We start from the raw sequence: 12,927 nt of genomic DNA, 5'->3' as shown, positions 1-12,927 counted from the left end.
CTCCCAAGTAGCTAGGATTACAGGTGCACACCACCATGCCCACCTAATTGTTTAATTTTTTGTAGAGATGAGGTATCACAACATCCTCACAACGTTGGGTCTCTTTGTTGCCCAACCTGGTCACAAACTCCCAGGGTCAAGTGATCTGCCTACCTTGGCCTCCCAAAGTGCTGAGATTACAGGCTTGAGCCACCATACTCGGCCAAGGACCACTTTCATAGTGCTCAGTGAAAGAGGTATATTTATACATAAAATCAGCTCAATAAACAAAAATTCAGCAGGGCACAGTGGCTCATGCCTGTAATCCCAGCACTTTGGAAGGCCGAGGCAAGTGGATCACAAGGTCAGGAGTTTGAGAACAGCATGGCCAACATGGTGAAACCTCGTCTCTACTAAAAACACAAAAATTAGCTGGGCCTTGTGACAGCCTGAAATCCCAGCTACTCAGGAGGCTGAGGCAAGAGAATCGCTTGAAACCAGGAGGCAGAGTGAGCCAAGATCACATCATTGCACTCCAGCCTCGGTGACAAGAATGAAACTCCATCTCCAAACAAACAAACCCAACACAAATTCAAGTCATACAAATGCAAAGATACACCTTCTTTGCTTGGAATTTAACTTTCAGTGTTTTTTCCAGGATCTGGGCTACAGCCCTGGACAATTACAGAAATGGGAAAAGTCTGCTCCATGGCTTGCCCTGCCTTAGAGCTCCTGTGTGTTCCCCGGTACCTCTGTGCACTCTGTGCAAGTAGAGATACTCCAGGTACTGACATAGTCTGCCTCTCCTGGAGCCAGGAAAGAAGCTGGACAGCAGAGGGCGTCGAAGAGCCACGAACCTTGCCTCCACTCAGTTTATAATGGGCGCCGAGGCCAGAGAATTTCTGAGAGAAAGCTAGGGATCTTGGGTAGTCTTTTCAGGCCTCAGGTGCTGTCATTCTATAGCAATTTCTCTTCTATCATTCATTCTTCATTCATTCATTCATTCATTTATAGGGTCTTGCTCTGTCACCTAGGCTGGAGTGCAGTAGTGTGATCACGGCTCACTGCAGTCTCCACCTTCCGGGCTTAAGCAATCCTCCTGCCTCAGCCTCCTGAGCAGCTGGGACCACCACTGGGCGCATCACCATGCCCAGCTAATTTTAAAATTTTTTGTAGAGACAGGATGTTGCTGTGTTGCCCAGGCTGGCCTTAAACTCCTGGCCTTAAGTGATCCAAGACCTGCCCGCTCAATCACTCTTCTTTTCTTCAGAAACCTGAGTGACACCTGAGAGGCAGCCAGGGGAAGAGACTGAACTATCTGAAGTCAGAGCTAGTTTTGAATTTCACTGCATCCTTTTGAACTGAGTGACTTTAGCTAAACAGCTCACTGGGCTTCAGTTTGTCTCTCTACGTATGAGGAAAGATAATGAATTCTGTTGTGCAGAATTTGTCTCAGGAGCCTCTTACAGGGATTAAGGTTGAACAACAATTCCAGGGACTGTCCTTGGCACTGGAGTGTCCACAAGGGGCAAAAAGCGAACACAGCTTCCGGCCTCATAGAATTTATAGTTAGGTAGGGAAGACAGTTTTTTTTTTTTTTTTGAGACAGAGTTTCACTCATGTTACCCAGGCTGGAGTGCAATGGCGCGATCTCGGCTCACCGCAACCTCCGTCTCCTGGGTTCAGGCAATTCTCTTGCCTCAGCCTCCTGAGTAGCTGGGATTACAGGCACACACCACCATGCCCAGCTAATTTTTTGTATTTTTAGTAGAGACGGGGTTTCACCATGTTGACCAGGATGGTCTCGATCTCTTGACCTCGTGATCCACCCGCCTCGGCCTCCCAAAGTGCTGGGATTACAGGCTTGAGCCACCGCGCCCGGCCTGGGAAGACAGTTTTTAATCAACTGACCCCACAGACAGATTGCAAGTTACACCTGTGCAAGGAAGTGCAACAAAGGTGTGGTCTCAGAGCCTGGGGAAGAGGAAGTGCCCAGGCAAGATTTCCCTAAGGAAGTGAGGCGTGAGTTCAGTCTGAAGGATGAATAGGAGTTTACTAAGCAAAAGGAGAAAAGTCTTGCAAGAAAAGGAAGAAGCTTATGCAATGCCCATACGTGTGGGAGCCTGCTGCAAGGCTGACGGGAATGCAGGGAATAGAGAACAAGGTGGAGCGTGGCGGGGGAATGTGGCTAGAGAGGTAGGGGTTAGATCACGCAGGAGTCAGATCACACATTAGCCTTAGAACAATGGGAAACCATGAACAATTATAATCACAGGTTTTGAACACATTTCCATTGTGAAAAGGTTTCTTTGGTTGCAGGACTCAACCCCTCGCCGTCTTTCCCTCAGTGCATCCTCAGGTACTGAAGTCACTGAGTTCGGCAGCTGATCCTTCCTCTTTTTCCCTTGCATTGCTCAATATCTCCCATGGGGACTATTTCAATGGACTCCTGTTTTCCCTGGCTCCAGTCTCACCTCCTCCACACAAAAAGCTTGATCTTATTTGATCTTCGCAACATGCCTGAAAGTAAGCAAAGTTGCAATCTTTATCCCTATATAACGGATAAGAAGTCCAGGCGAGGTGGTGCATGCCTGTAATCCCAACACTTTGGGAGGCCGAGTCAGGTGGATCACCTGAGGTCAGGAGTTTGAGACCAGCCTGGCCAATAGGGTGAAACCCCATCGCTACTAAAAATACAAAAACTAGCAGAGTGTGGTGGTGCATGCCTGTAGTCCCAGCTACTTGAGAGGCTGAGGCAGGAGAATCACTTGGGCCTGGGAGGTGGAAGTTGCAGTGAGCCAAGATAGTGCCACTGCCCTCCAGCCTGGGAGACAGAGCGAGACTCCGTCTCAAAAAAAAATTACAAAAAATTAGCTGGGCGAGGTAGGAGAATTGCTTGAACCCAGGAGGCAGAGGCTGCAGTGAGTGGTTGCTCTCCAGGCTCGGGAACAGAGCAAGACTCCATCTCAACAACAACAAAAACTTAATGTGTTGTCTGCAGCTGTTATATTATGAATAATACAAAAATCGAGTAAATATTCTTCCAGTATTTGGAACTGTTTTCTGACTTAGCAAAGAAGTCGCTCCCATCATTAACAATCCAGTTTTGTCTTTTCCACTTCTACCAACCAACATTTACGTTACAATTACGCTCCTTGGTCAACTGCAACCACAGTTTGGTTAACCATATAAGAGTTTGGCAAAAATCAATGAAAGCATTCTGTGTGAGTTATATGGAATTTGCCAATTGACTATTATTTGTAAATCGTGAGCTACACATCCTTTATGTCAGCAAAACTTAACAATAAATTTATGTACCTATATATGTGCATACATTCCCTTTCTCCCCTCAGAGAGCTGGTTGTTACACATTTATCAGTACAGCACTGGGTCTAGAACACGATTCATGTAGTGATTACACATTCACTGAGTACCAGGAGGGAGATACAGATTAACGATGAAATGACTCAGCCAAGGTCACACATTGCAAGACACACAGGTTCGGAGAACCATAGGTGCTTCCAAGGCCAGCGGCTCTCTCATAGGACCAGACCACGGTTTCCAAGGCCTCTCCATCCTACAGAATGGGATAGCCTGAGCCTGGACGCCCAGGAAGTGAAACAGAAACGGCCGGGAAAGGCTACCAACGCCAGCCGACAGGCAGCTTACCGCCAATAGCGGCCGGGGACGCGCGCGACGTCACTCGCCTTTGAGGCCAGCGCGAGCACGCCCTGGGGAAAGAGGCGTGGCTAAGCCCTTCCGGAAGTGACGTTTGGGGGCGGTGCTCGACTGTGGCGGAGCGCGGCCTGGGCTCGCGCAGGGCTCCGCGCGCCCCCCGCCCCCCTCTATGAGGCAGAGGCCGCGGCGGCCGTTAGTGCTGTCGCTCCGGGGGCCGCGGCGGGCGGGGCTCCGGCGGGGCCCGGCCTAGTCCCCACCCCAGCCCGGCTCCCAGCCGCCCGCCCTCCCTCCCTCTCCCCAATGCAGGGGGCCGAGCTCCGGGAAGGCGAGGCGGCGGCGGCGGCCGCTTCGTACCGCGTCCTGAGCCGCCTCCTCGGCTATGGAGAGGCGGCCCCCGAGCCAGGCCCGCCGCCGCCGCCCCCGGGCCATGGCCTCCCGCCGCCACCCTTCCTCGCGCGGCCCGGCCCGCGCGGCTCCCGGCCGCCGCAGCTGATGGTGTTCCGCAACGTGGGTCGGCCGCCGGAGGAGGAGGACGTGGAGGCGGCCCCGGAGCCGGGACCCTCGGAACTACTGTGTCCCCGGCACCGCTGTGCCCTGGACCCCAAGGCCCTGCCGCCGGGCTTGGCGCTCGAGCGGACCTGGGGCCCGGCGGCTGGACTAGAGGCGCAGTTGGCGGCTCTGGGGCTCGGGCAGCCGGCAGGGCCCGGGGTCAAGACGGTCGGTGGGGGTTGCTGCCCGTGCCCGTGCCCCTCTCAGCCGCCCCCTCCGCAGCCCCAGCCGCCTGCTGCCGCCCCGCAGGCCGGGGAGGATCCCACGGAAACGAGCGACGCGCTGCTGGTCCTGGAGGGCTTGGAATCGGAGGCCGAGAGCCTGGAGACTAACAGCTGCTCGGAAGAGGAGCTCAGCAGCCCGGGTCGCGGAGGAGGAGGGGGCGGCCGGCTTCTGCTGCAGCCCCCAGGCCCTGAATTACCTCCGGTGCCCTTCCCGCTGCAGGACTTGGTCCCTCTGGGGCGCCTGAGTAGAGGGGAGCAGCAGCAGCAGCAACCTCCCCCGCCCCCGCCTCCTCCCGGCCCCCTCCGGCCTCTCGCGGGCCCTTCTCGGAAGGGCTCCTTCAAAATCCGCCTCAGTCGTCTCTTTCGCACCAAGAGCTGCAACGGTGGCTCCGGTGGTGGGGATGGGACCAGCAAGAGGCCTTCTGGAGAGCTGGCTGCTTCAGCTGCAAGCCTCACAGACATGGGAGGTTCTGCGGGCCGGGAGCTGGACGCGAGGAGGTGAGAACGGCCAGGGGCTGGCGACAAACTTCCTTTTCTTGTTTGGTTTCCCTTTTTATCTAATGCTGACGCGATCCTGACAGTTCTTAAGTTAGGGTCTTCAGGAGGAGGCACTTGGGACCAAAGGTGGTAACATCTTGTATTAGGTCAGAGCTAATTGTGGAAACAGCTTTTGCTCTTAAAGAGTGCACACTCCATGACACTTCTCAGCTGGTCTGCATCTCTCTTGTTGGAAGATGGTTTCAGACCATCTCCCATCCCCACCCTAGCATGGCTTTTTAAGTTTTTCCAAGGCAGCCGTCTACCATTATCCCTGGGAGGGAGATTGCTGGAAATGTTTGGCCTTTGGGGCAAAAAGCTGATGTTGCATCTTGACCGCCTTGTTTATTCTGTGTACCAGCACGGCACCCCCCTTTCACACTCATGCAAGCAAATGAGAGGAGGTTCTTCAAATGCAGTTGTAGGCCATCAATCAATTGGACATCTCTGTTCAAAGTTTTAATGTTTTCCTGGTTGTTCCCTTAGATAAACTTGACATATCAAACTTGTGTGCTGACCACTGTCTCTGAGAACAGAAAAAAGCAGGCCGGGCACAGTGGCTCACACCTTTAATCCCAGCACTTTGTGAGGCTGAGGAGGGCGGATCGCCTGAGCTCAGGAGTTTGAGACCAGCCTGGGCAACATGTGAAACTCCATGGCTACAAAAAAACCCCCAAAAAACAAAGAATTAGTCCGGAGTGATCACAGCTACTCTGGAGGCTGAGGCAGGAGGATCGTTTGAGCTTAGGAGGCAGAGGTTGCAGTGAATAATGATCATGCCACTGCATTCCAGCTTGCATGACAGAGTGAGAGCCTGTCTCGAGAAAATAGCTTTGCTCTCTCTCATGGCCATTTGAGAATTCTAAATACCAGTGAGGTATAGACATTGGTACATGAGCTCTGGGCCAATTGATGAAAATTCCAAACTCAGACGTTGAGTTTTTTCCTGCATTTCTGAAGGGTGGACTGATCTTTGACATCCAGTGTTAGATCTGTAGCATTGGTTACAAAGCTGTCAATTTTGGTGTTGGTGAAATGAGGCTTCCCTTGTGGTAACGGCCACTGTGGTTTGTACTTCTCTGAGCAGTTTCTCAGAAAGAATTGGTTTTCTTGTGGTTTACATGATGGATTCTTGAGACCTATTGGCAGCCATAAGCCAAGGCTAAAAAACAGGTGTAAATTGATAACCTTACTGTGAACTAGGAGCTTTTTGGGGAGCTTTTTGAAAAGCCTAAGAGTGAATTTTTTGAAAGCTCCCCAGGTGATCCTGAATTGGGAACCACTCATTGTGTACTTCTGTTTTCAAGGGAGTACTCCAAGAGGTTCGGTGGATTTGGCTTTCTTGGCCTCACTGAACAGCTGTGCCATGGGCTCATCTTGGGGATCAGGCTAAATCCAAACTTTATTAAAAAAATCAGTGGGTTGCCCCTTTAGGTAGACCAGTGTTTCTGCCTTTGCCTCCCAGTGAATTCATGCTGGGAGTTCAGATCTTGAAAAGTGTGTGGCTGCTGAAACAGCTTTTTTATGGTAGGCTCTGTATTCAATGCTCCACTTACCAGCACAGATGAAATTTTCATCAGATGCAGGGGAGGGCGGGATTAAAGCTGTGGGTGATGACATAGGATAGATTGCTAATTTTCTTGTGGTTTGTGTTGTTTTTGTTACATACTGACCAGGAGTTCGTCTGTGATTCCAGAGACACCGAATACAAGGTGTGGCGTGAAATTAGCTGCTACGTCTAATAGATTAGGAAGAGGAAAAGGCATATAACATTATACGGTTTTTTGCCTTTGGAAGCAGAATTTAATGGTCATTGGCTGCTCTGTCACCAACCCTCACACTAAGCACAATACAGATTTCTGCCGCAGAGCAAATTGGACTGTAGCTTTGCAAAGAAGCTTAGTTCAGGGCACTGGAGAATTACATTTTTTGGTCCAAGGGCTTTTCTTGATGAATTGGAGAAGAGCTAGGTATTTGTGTATAAACGTTTGGTTGACTGCTGTTTGGAGGCAGCATGCTGTATAGAGAATGTGAAAGTCTAGATTCCATGTAAACTCCAACATCAGCTGTGAGATGGAGGCCAAATTTGTCATCTTCATGCTTCCCTTTTTCCCCCATCTGTAAAATGGGTGAGTGTTGACTATCTTATTCTTGTCCTTCTAAGAATAGATCGTCAATAAGAGAAATCTAGATGGAATATTTTGTGCTTTTTAGAAGATAAGTAATAAGACTGAGCTGGTAAAATTTTTTTAATGCTTAGGATTTGGTGCTGCTTGTGAGCTTTTCCACAGCTTACTATGTGCCAGTCTTGCTGGCAGCCTTGCAGCTGTGAGAAACTTGGTGAGTCTGGCCAGGGTAGTTGTGATTTCTGCGGATCTGCACCTCCTAAGTCCGAAATAGTGGGAGGATGAGTTTGGATTTTTAGCTTGTTCTTTTGTTTTGATTGGTAGGAGATGGAAGTGGTAAGAAATTTCAGTCTTTTGCCAAAGGGTATACGCCTTTGTCCTCATTGTTGATTGGAGTTAATTATGGGCTTCTTTGCTGTATAATTTGGGGCTTTTACAGTAACCTCTGGGCATAATTCCCTTTGCTGTTCTCTGTATCTGTCTTCCTATAATCATTTTAACAATTCTCACATTTTAGCTCTGAGCAAAACTTCCTTTTGCTTTTGAGTCTGGTTAGTGGATCTACCTGTGTATATATTGTCTTCAGTGTATTATGAGTTAGCTTAGAGAACTCTTTGGCTTGTTTTTGTTTTTTGTTTTGAGGTGGAGTCTTGCTGTGTTGCCCAGGCTGGAGTGCAATGGTGCGATCTTGGCTTACTGCAACCTCCACCTCCTGGGTTCAAATGATTCTCCTGCGTCAGCCTCCCCGGTACCTGGGATTACAGGGGCACACCAAGATGCCCGGCTAATTTTTTTTTTTTTTGAGACGGAGTTTCATTCTTGTTACCCAGGCTGGAGTGCAATGGCGCGATCTCAGCTCACCGCAACCTCCGCCTCCTAGGTTCCAGCAATTCTCCTGCCTCAATCTCCTGAGTAGCTGGGATTACAGGCATGCGCCACCATGCCCAGCTAATGTTTTGTATTTTTAGTAGAGATGGGGTTTCACCATGTTGACCAGGATGATCTCGATCTCTTGACCTGGTGATCCACCCACCTTGGCCTCCCAAAGTGCTGGGATTACAGGCTTGAGCCACCGTGCCCGGCTTAATTTTTTCTTATTTTTAGTAGAGCTGGGGTTTCGGTATGTCGGCCAGGCTGGTCTTGAACTCCTGACCTCAGGTGATCCACCTGCCTTGGCCTCCCAAGGTGCTGGGATTACAGGCATGAGCTACCACTCCCAGCCAACTTAGAGAACTCTTTTTTTTTTTTTTTAAAGACAGTTTCACTCTGTCACCAGGCTTCAGTGCTGTGGCACGATCTTGGCTCACTGTAACCTCCATCTCCTGGGTTCAAGCGATTCTTGTGCCTCAGCCTCCTGAATAGCTGGGATTACGGGCACACACCACCACACCTGGCTAATTTTTGTATTTTTAGTAGAGACGGGGTTTCACCATGTTGGCCAGGATGGTCTTGATCTCCTGACCTCATTATCCACCTGCCGTGGCCTCCCAAAATGCTGGGATTACAGGCTGAGCACTGTGCCTAGCTGAGAACTCTTTTTATAAGTGAGGTGAGAAATGGGCCCACCAGTTGGATGTGGTAATGTGCACCTGTAGTCCCAATTACTTGAAAGGCAGAGGCGGGAGGATTACTTGAGCCCAGGAGTTCAAGGACACAGTGAGCTATGATTGTGCCATTGCACTCCAGCCTGGGTGACAGAGTGAGACTCCATCTCTCTCTCTCTATTTTTTTTTTTTGGAGAAAGAATCTCTCTCTGTTGCCCATGCTGGAGTGCTTTGGTGTGATCTTGGCTCACTGCAGCCTTCGCCTCTTGAGTTCAAGCAAGTCTCCTACCTCAGCCTCCCAAGTAGCTGGGACTACAGGTGAACGCTGCCATGCCTGGCTAATTTTCTGTATTTTAGTGGAAACGAGATTTCACCATGTTCCCATACTGGTCTTGAACTCCTGAGCTCAGACAATCCGCCTGTTTCGGCCTCCCAAAGTGGTGAGATTACAGGCGTGAGCACCACGCCCAGCTGACTCCATCTCTTTAAAAAAAAAAAAAAGGAAGAAAGAAGGGAGGGAGGGAGGAAGAGAGAGACAGAAAGAAAAAGAAAGAAAAGAAAGAAAGAAGGAAAGAAAGAAAAGAGGAAGGAAGGAAGGAAGAAACGAAAGAAAGAGAGAGAGAGAGAAAGAAAGAGAAAGAAAGAAATGGGCTCAGCAACTAATCAGGTTTCTGTTCTTGGGAACTGGGCTAGGGCTTATAACACACATATGTTGGAATTCAAAGAGCTGGGCTTGTTGCCTGTGGTCCTCAGTGTAATCTAGCATTGCTATTTCAGGAAAACCAGTGGAGTTCCCATGTCTGTTTCTCATATGTTGAGCTGATTGTCTTCCTTTGGATTTGGTGAAAGATCTAATTTGATCTGACCATTTTGAATCATCACGTAATACACACTTGGTTGGAAATAGGTACCTTGTTCACTTTTCAAGATTTGTTTTTTTCAAGTTAACAGATGAGGCTATTACCAGCCGTCTTCATGGTAGTGAGGTAGAGAAATGGAGGATAGTTCTGTAGTGGTTTCCTATGTGTTTATTTGGGGGGGAAAAAGATGGAATTCTGGAAAGAGAGGCAGGCTGCCTTGGCATCCATTTGGAGTCCTGCTGTCATGGACAGACCTGGCAGACATGAGAAACCTTTTTCGCTGTTTCCTTGGGTCTTCAGGTCTAAAGGGGTCTTTTTAAGTAATAGCATGACATGCTGAGAGCAAAATGATTTTGTGGGGGGATGAGGAAGTTCTGATTTTATGTTCGGGTTTTGGGTCTACACACTATTGATCTTTTTAACTGTTTTTTCCATGAAGTGGTTGTAGTTGGCAGCTGTCTTTTAGAATGAGCTCCTGGGCTTTGCAAAATCTCTGTCCATTTGAGTCCTGTGCCGTGTTTCCCACTCCTTAACATTCTCTCTGCCGACATCATCTAAGGTTTAGACCTTGGACCATGCCTCTTGGCTTTTCCCTGGAAGTTCCCTCTATAGGTTCTTTAGTTGGTTTATGATGGAGTTTTGGATCTGACCTTGCTGCACAGATGTCTGTGTATTGGAACTAAAAATGAACACATGGTTTTTGTGCCTGTAGCACATGAACAGACACTGGCTTATGACGTGTTGGAAATGGCACAGGCTGGCTGACTTGGCACTGTGTGCTTTAGCAGGGGCAGAGGTACATTGGAGCTGTAAAACCTGGTATTTGGACATCCTAGTTAGGAAGTTACTTTAGAAAAGGACATGTGTAAGTCTTAGGGCATCAGTAGAGGGGATTTTTGGGCAAGATACAGAGGTTATTATTATTTCATTGTTTATATTTTAGGTTTCAAGGAACTTGAAAACTGGCCAATGATTACATCTATGTGTTGTCGTTCTGTCTAGTCTAATGCTTTTAACTCCTTTTATCCCATAAATCTGTTGCAGTACAGTTAATAATTTGCAGGGTAGAAATGGACAGAGGCATTCTGTCTCTTTGTTACCTACAGTATAGGCGGGAACTTAGCTGACACAAAGGACTGCCAGCCTCAAAGACCTTTGCCTAAGGCCTTCTGCCCTGTCCTTTTATGTCACCTGAAGCACAGTCCACCGAATGCTTTTCCATCCTAACCTACTCCTCAAGTCTTTGTTGCTGCTAAGATGCAAGTGGCCTACTGGCAAAGTTATAGAGGTGTAACTTTGCATCCTTGTGCTTGTTGAGGTGATCTAGGGTGGAATAAATAACATGGTAATGTAGTATAGAAGGGTTAGTTTTGTTTGTTTGTTTTGAGACAGTGTCTTGCTCTTTTGCCAGGCGCCAGGCTGGAGTGCAGTGGTGCCATCTCGGCTCACTGCAACCTCCGCCTCCCGGGTTCAAGCAGTTCTCCTGCCTCAGCCTCCTGTGTAGCTGGGACTACAGGCGCCTGCCACCACACTCAGCTAATTTTTGTATTTTTTAGTAGAGATGGGGTTTCACCATGTTGACCAGAATGCGCTTGACCTCGTGATCCACCCGCCTCGCCCTCCCAAAGTGTTGGGATTACAGGCATGAGCCACCAGGCTCGACCAGAGGTGTTAGTTTTAAATGTTATCATTATTCATATTGCTCTCCAAAATATAGTGTGTCTGCTTAGAATGGCCTTTTATCATTCTAAATGGTTCATGCATACAAAAGGGGATATATAAAGTGTATGTCTTTGAATAATAATAAAATACAAACATAGGTATCCATCACTAAGCTTAACAAATAGAATGTTATCAGTACCTTTGAAGAGTGTTGCTTCCTAATTACATCTTACCCCTCCCCCAGGTGACGACCATCCTCAATTCTATGTTAATCAGTACCTTACTTTTTTTTTTTTTTATAGTTATCTAGATTGGTTTTTTCATGAATGACTGCCATTCAAATGCTCTCAGGATCCTTGAGACAGATACTGCTTTGGATTTTTAGTTAGGCTTGTCTCCCCAAAGAGAGAAAGAAGCATGCATATTTATTAGTAGCCTTTTAGCCTCCTAGACTTTAGACCATTTACCTTTCCAAGCAGCCACGAGGCCCCCTTATTTGCCAGGAAAAACCATTCCGGCACTCTCGAACAGCTCTGCCTGGATTCAGATGTTTTTCTTTTTCTAGATCCTAGAAACTATGATTTTTCTTCTTCAGAATGCTGGGGGCGGGGGAGAAGATGAGCTGAAGTGAGAAGGCCTCCACAAGATGTGTGCATTTGGGTCCTGCGTTCTTCAGTGCTTGGCACTGAAGAGACTCGTCCCCAGCATGGGCAGATGGCAGAGTAATGCAGCTTCCTTTGAAAAGAGGCAAACGGCCAAATGGCTGAGGTGTGAACCTTTTGAAAGGCCAGTGCTTTAGGTTTCTACTTGCGGGGTTTAATGTTGTACCCACAAGTTATCAAATAAAAATCAGCTTGGAAGCTCTTCAGCAGTGTTAAAGTTCATGTCCAGTGGAACTCACATTGCGTTCCAGTCCTCTGGATTGTTGGAACTAAGCTGCAGTCATGAGCCACTTTTATTTTTTTTATTTATTTTTTTTTTTTTGGGACGGAGTTTCGCTCTTGTTACCCAGGCTGGAGTGCAATGGCGCGATCTCGGCTCACCACAACCTCCGCCTCCTGGGTTCAGGCAATTCTCCTGCCTCAGCCTCCTGAGTAGCTGGGATTACAGGCACGCACCACCATGCCCAGCTAATTTTTTTTTTGTATTTTTAGTAGAGACGGGGTTTCACCGTGTTGACCAGGATGGTCTCGATCTCTTGACCTCGTGATCCACCCGCCTCGGCCTCCCAAAGTGCTGGGATTACAGGCTTGAGCCACCGCGCCCGGCATGAGCCACTTTTATGAGCAGAGAAACTGTGTGTGGCCGGATCTTATTTTTATATAGCCACCTCTCCTGTGGGTGCTGTGGGTGGAGTATTCATAGTGAGCGTGATCATCAGACCCCTCAAGCATGGAGGTTGCCAAGGGAGTGTAAAGCTAGGTCAGGAGAAACAAGGACCAGGGTTTCAGCTCTTTCTGAAAAAGATCTTCATGGCATGGTTTTAGAATTTTGTTTGAAGTGAATTCTGAGAAGCTCAGACATCAGTGTTAAAGCATAAATGCATAAACATCTTCTGAAGTCAAATAATTTAAAATAGAATTTTATTTTGGTTTTTCTTTGCTTTTGCCCCTCTCTATTGGTACAGTTTATAGTTGAAAAGAGTTTTCTATTTAGGCCTTTGGGTATGAGTATTTTTGGAAGGCGAGCCAGCTACAATGCTACAAGTCAGACACTCAATTCTGGGGGAGGATTTCCTTTAAGTCTGTTATATTGTTTTTATTTTTAT

The 12,927-nt window shown here is 48.2% G+C and overlaps 1 protein-coding gene across 3 annotated transcripts in view; it reads left to right on the top strand.

The window, feature by feature from the left end:
* The first annotated feature begins 3,757 nt into the window (after positions 1 to 3,757).
* SOCS7 (suppressor of cytokine signaling 7) overlaps positions 3,758 to 12,927 on the top strand; it is a 53,103-nt gene continuing 43,933 nt past the window's right edge. For 2 of the 3 annotated variants that reach the window (XM_032279824.1, XM_032279823.1), the window contains exon 1: positions 3,781 to 4,928. In XM_032279824.1, the coding sequence (XP_032135715.1) occupies positions 3,958 to 4,928 (971 nt within the window). In that variant the 5' untranslated portion in view covers positions 3,781 to 3,957. Of the gene's footprint in view, positions 4,929 to 12,927 lie in introns of all 3 variants that reach the window. The other variant, XM_032279822.1, reaches the window with a different exon arrangement.

Source organism: Sapajus apella, unplaced genomic scaffold (genome assembly GCF_009761245.1).
Source record: "Sapajus apella isolate SASKATOON/1434 unplaced genomic scaffold, GSC_monkey_1.0 scaffold12, whole genome shotgun sequence".
NCBI classification, from domain to species: domain Eukaryota; kingdom Metazoa; phylum Chordata; class Mammalia; order Primates; family Cebidae; genus Sapajus; species Sapajus apella.
This window is presented reverse-complemented; position numbering and strand designations above follow the sequence as displayed.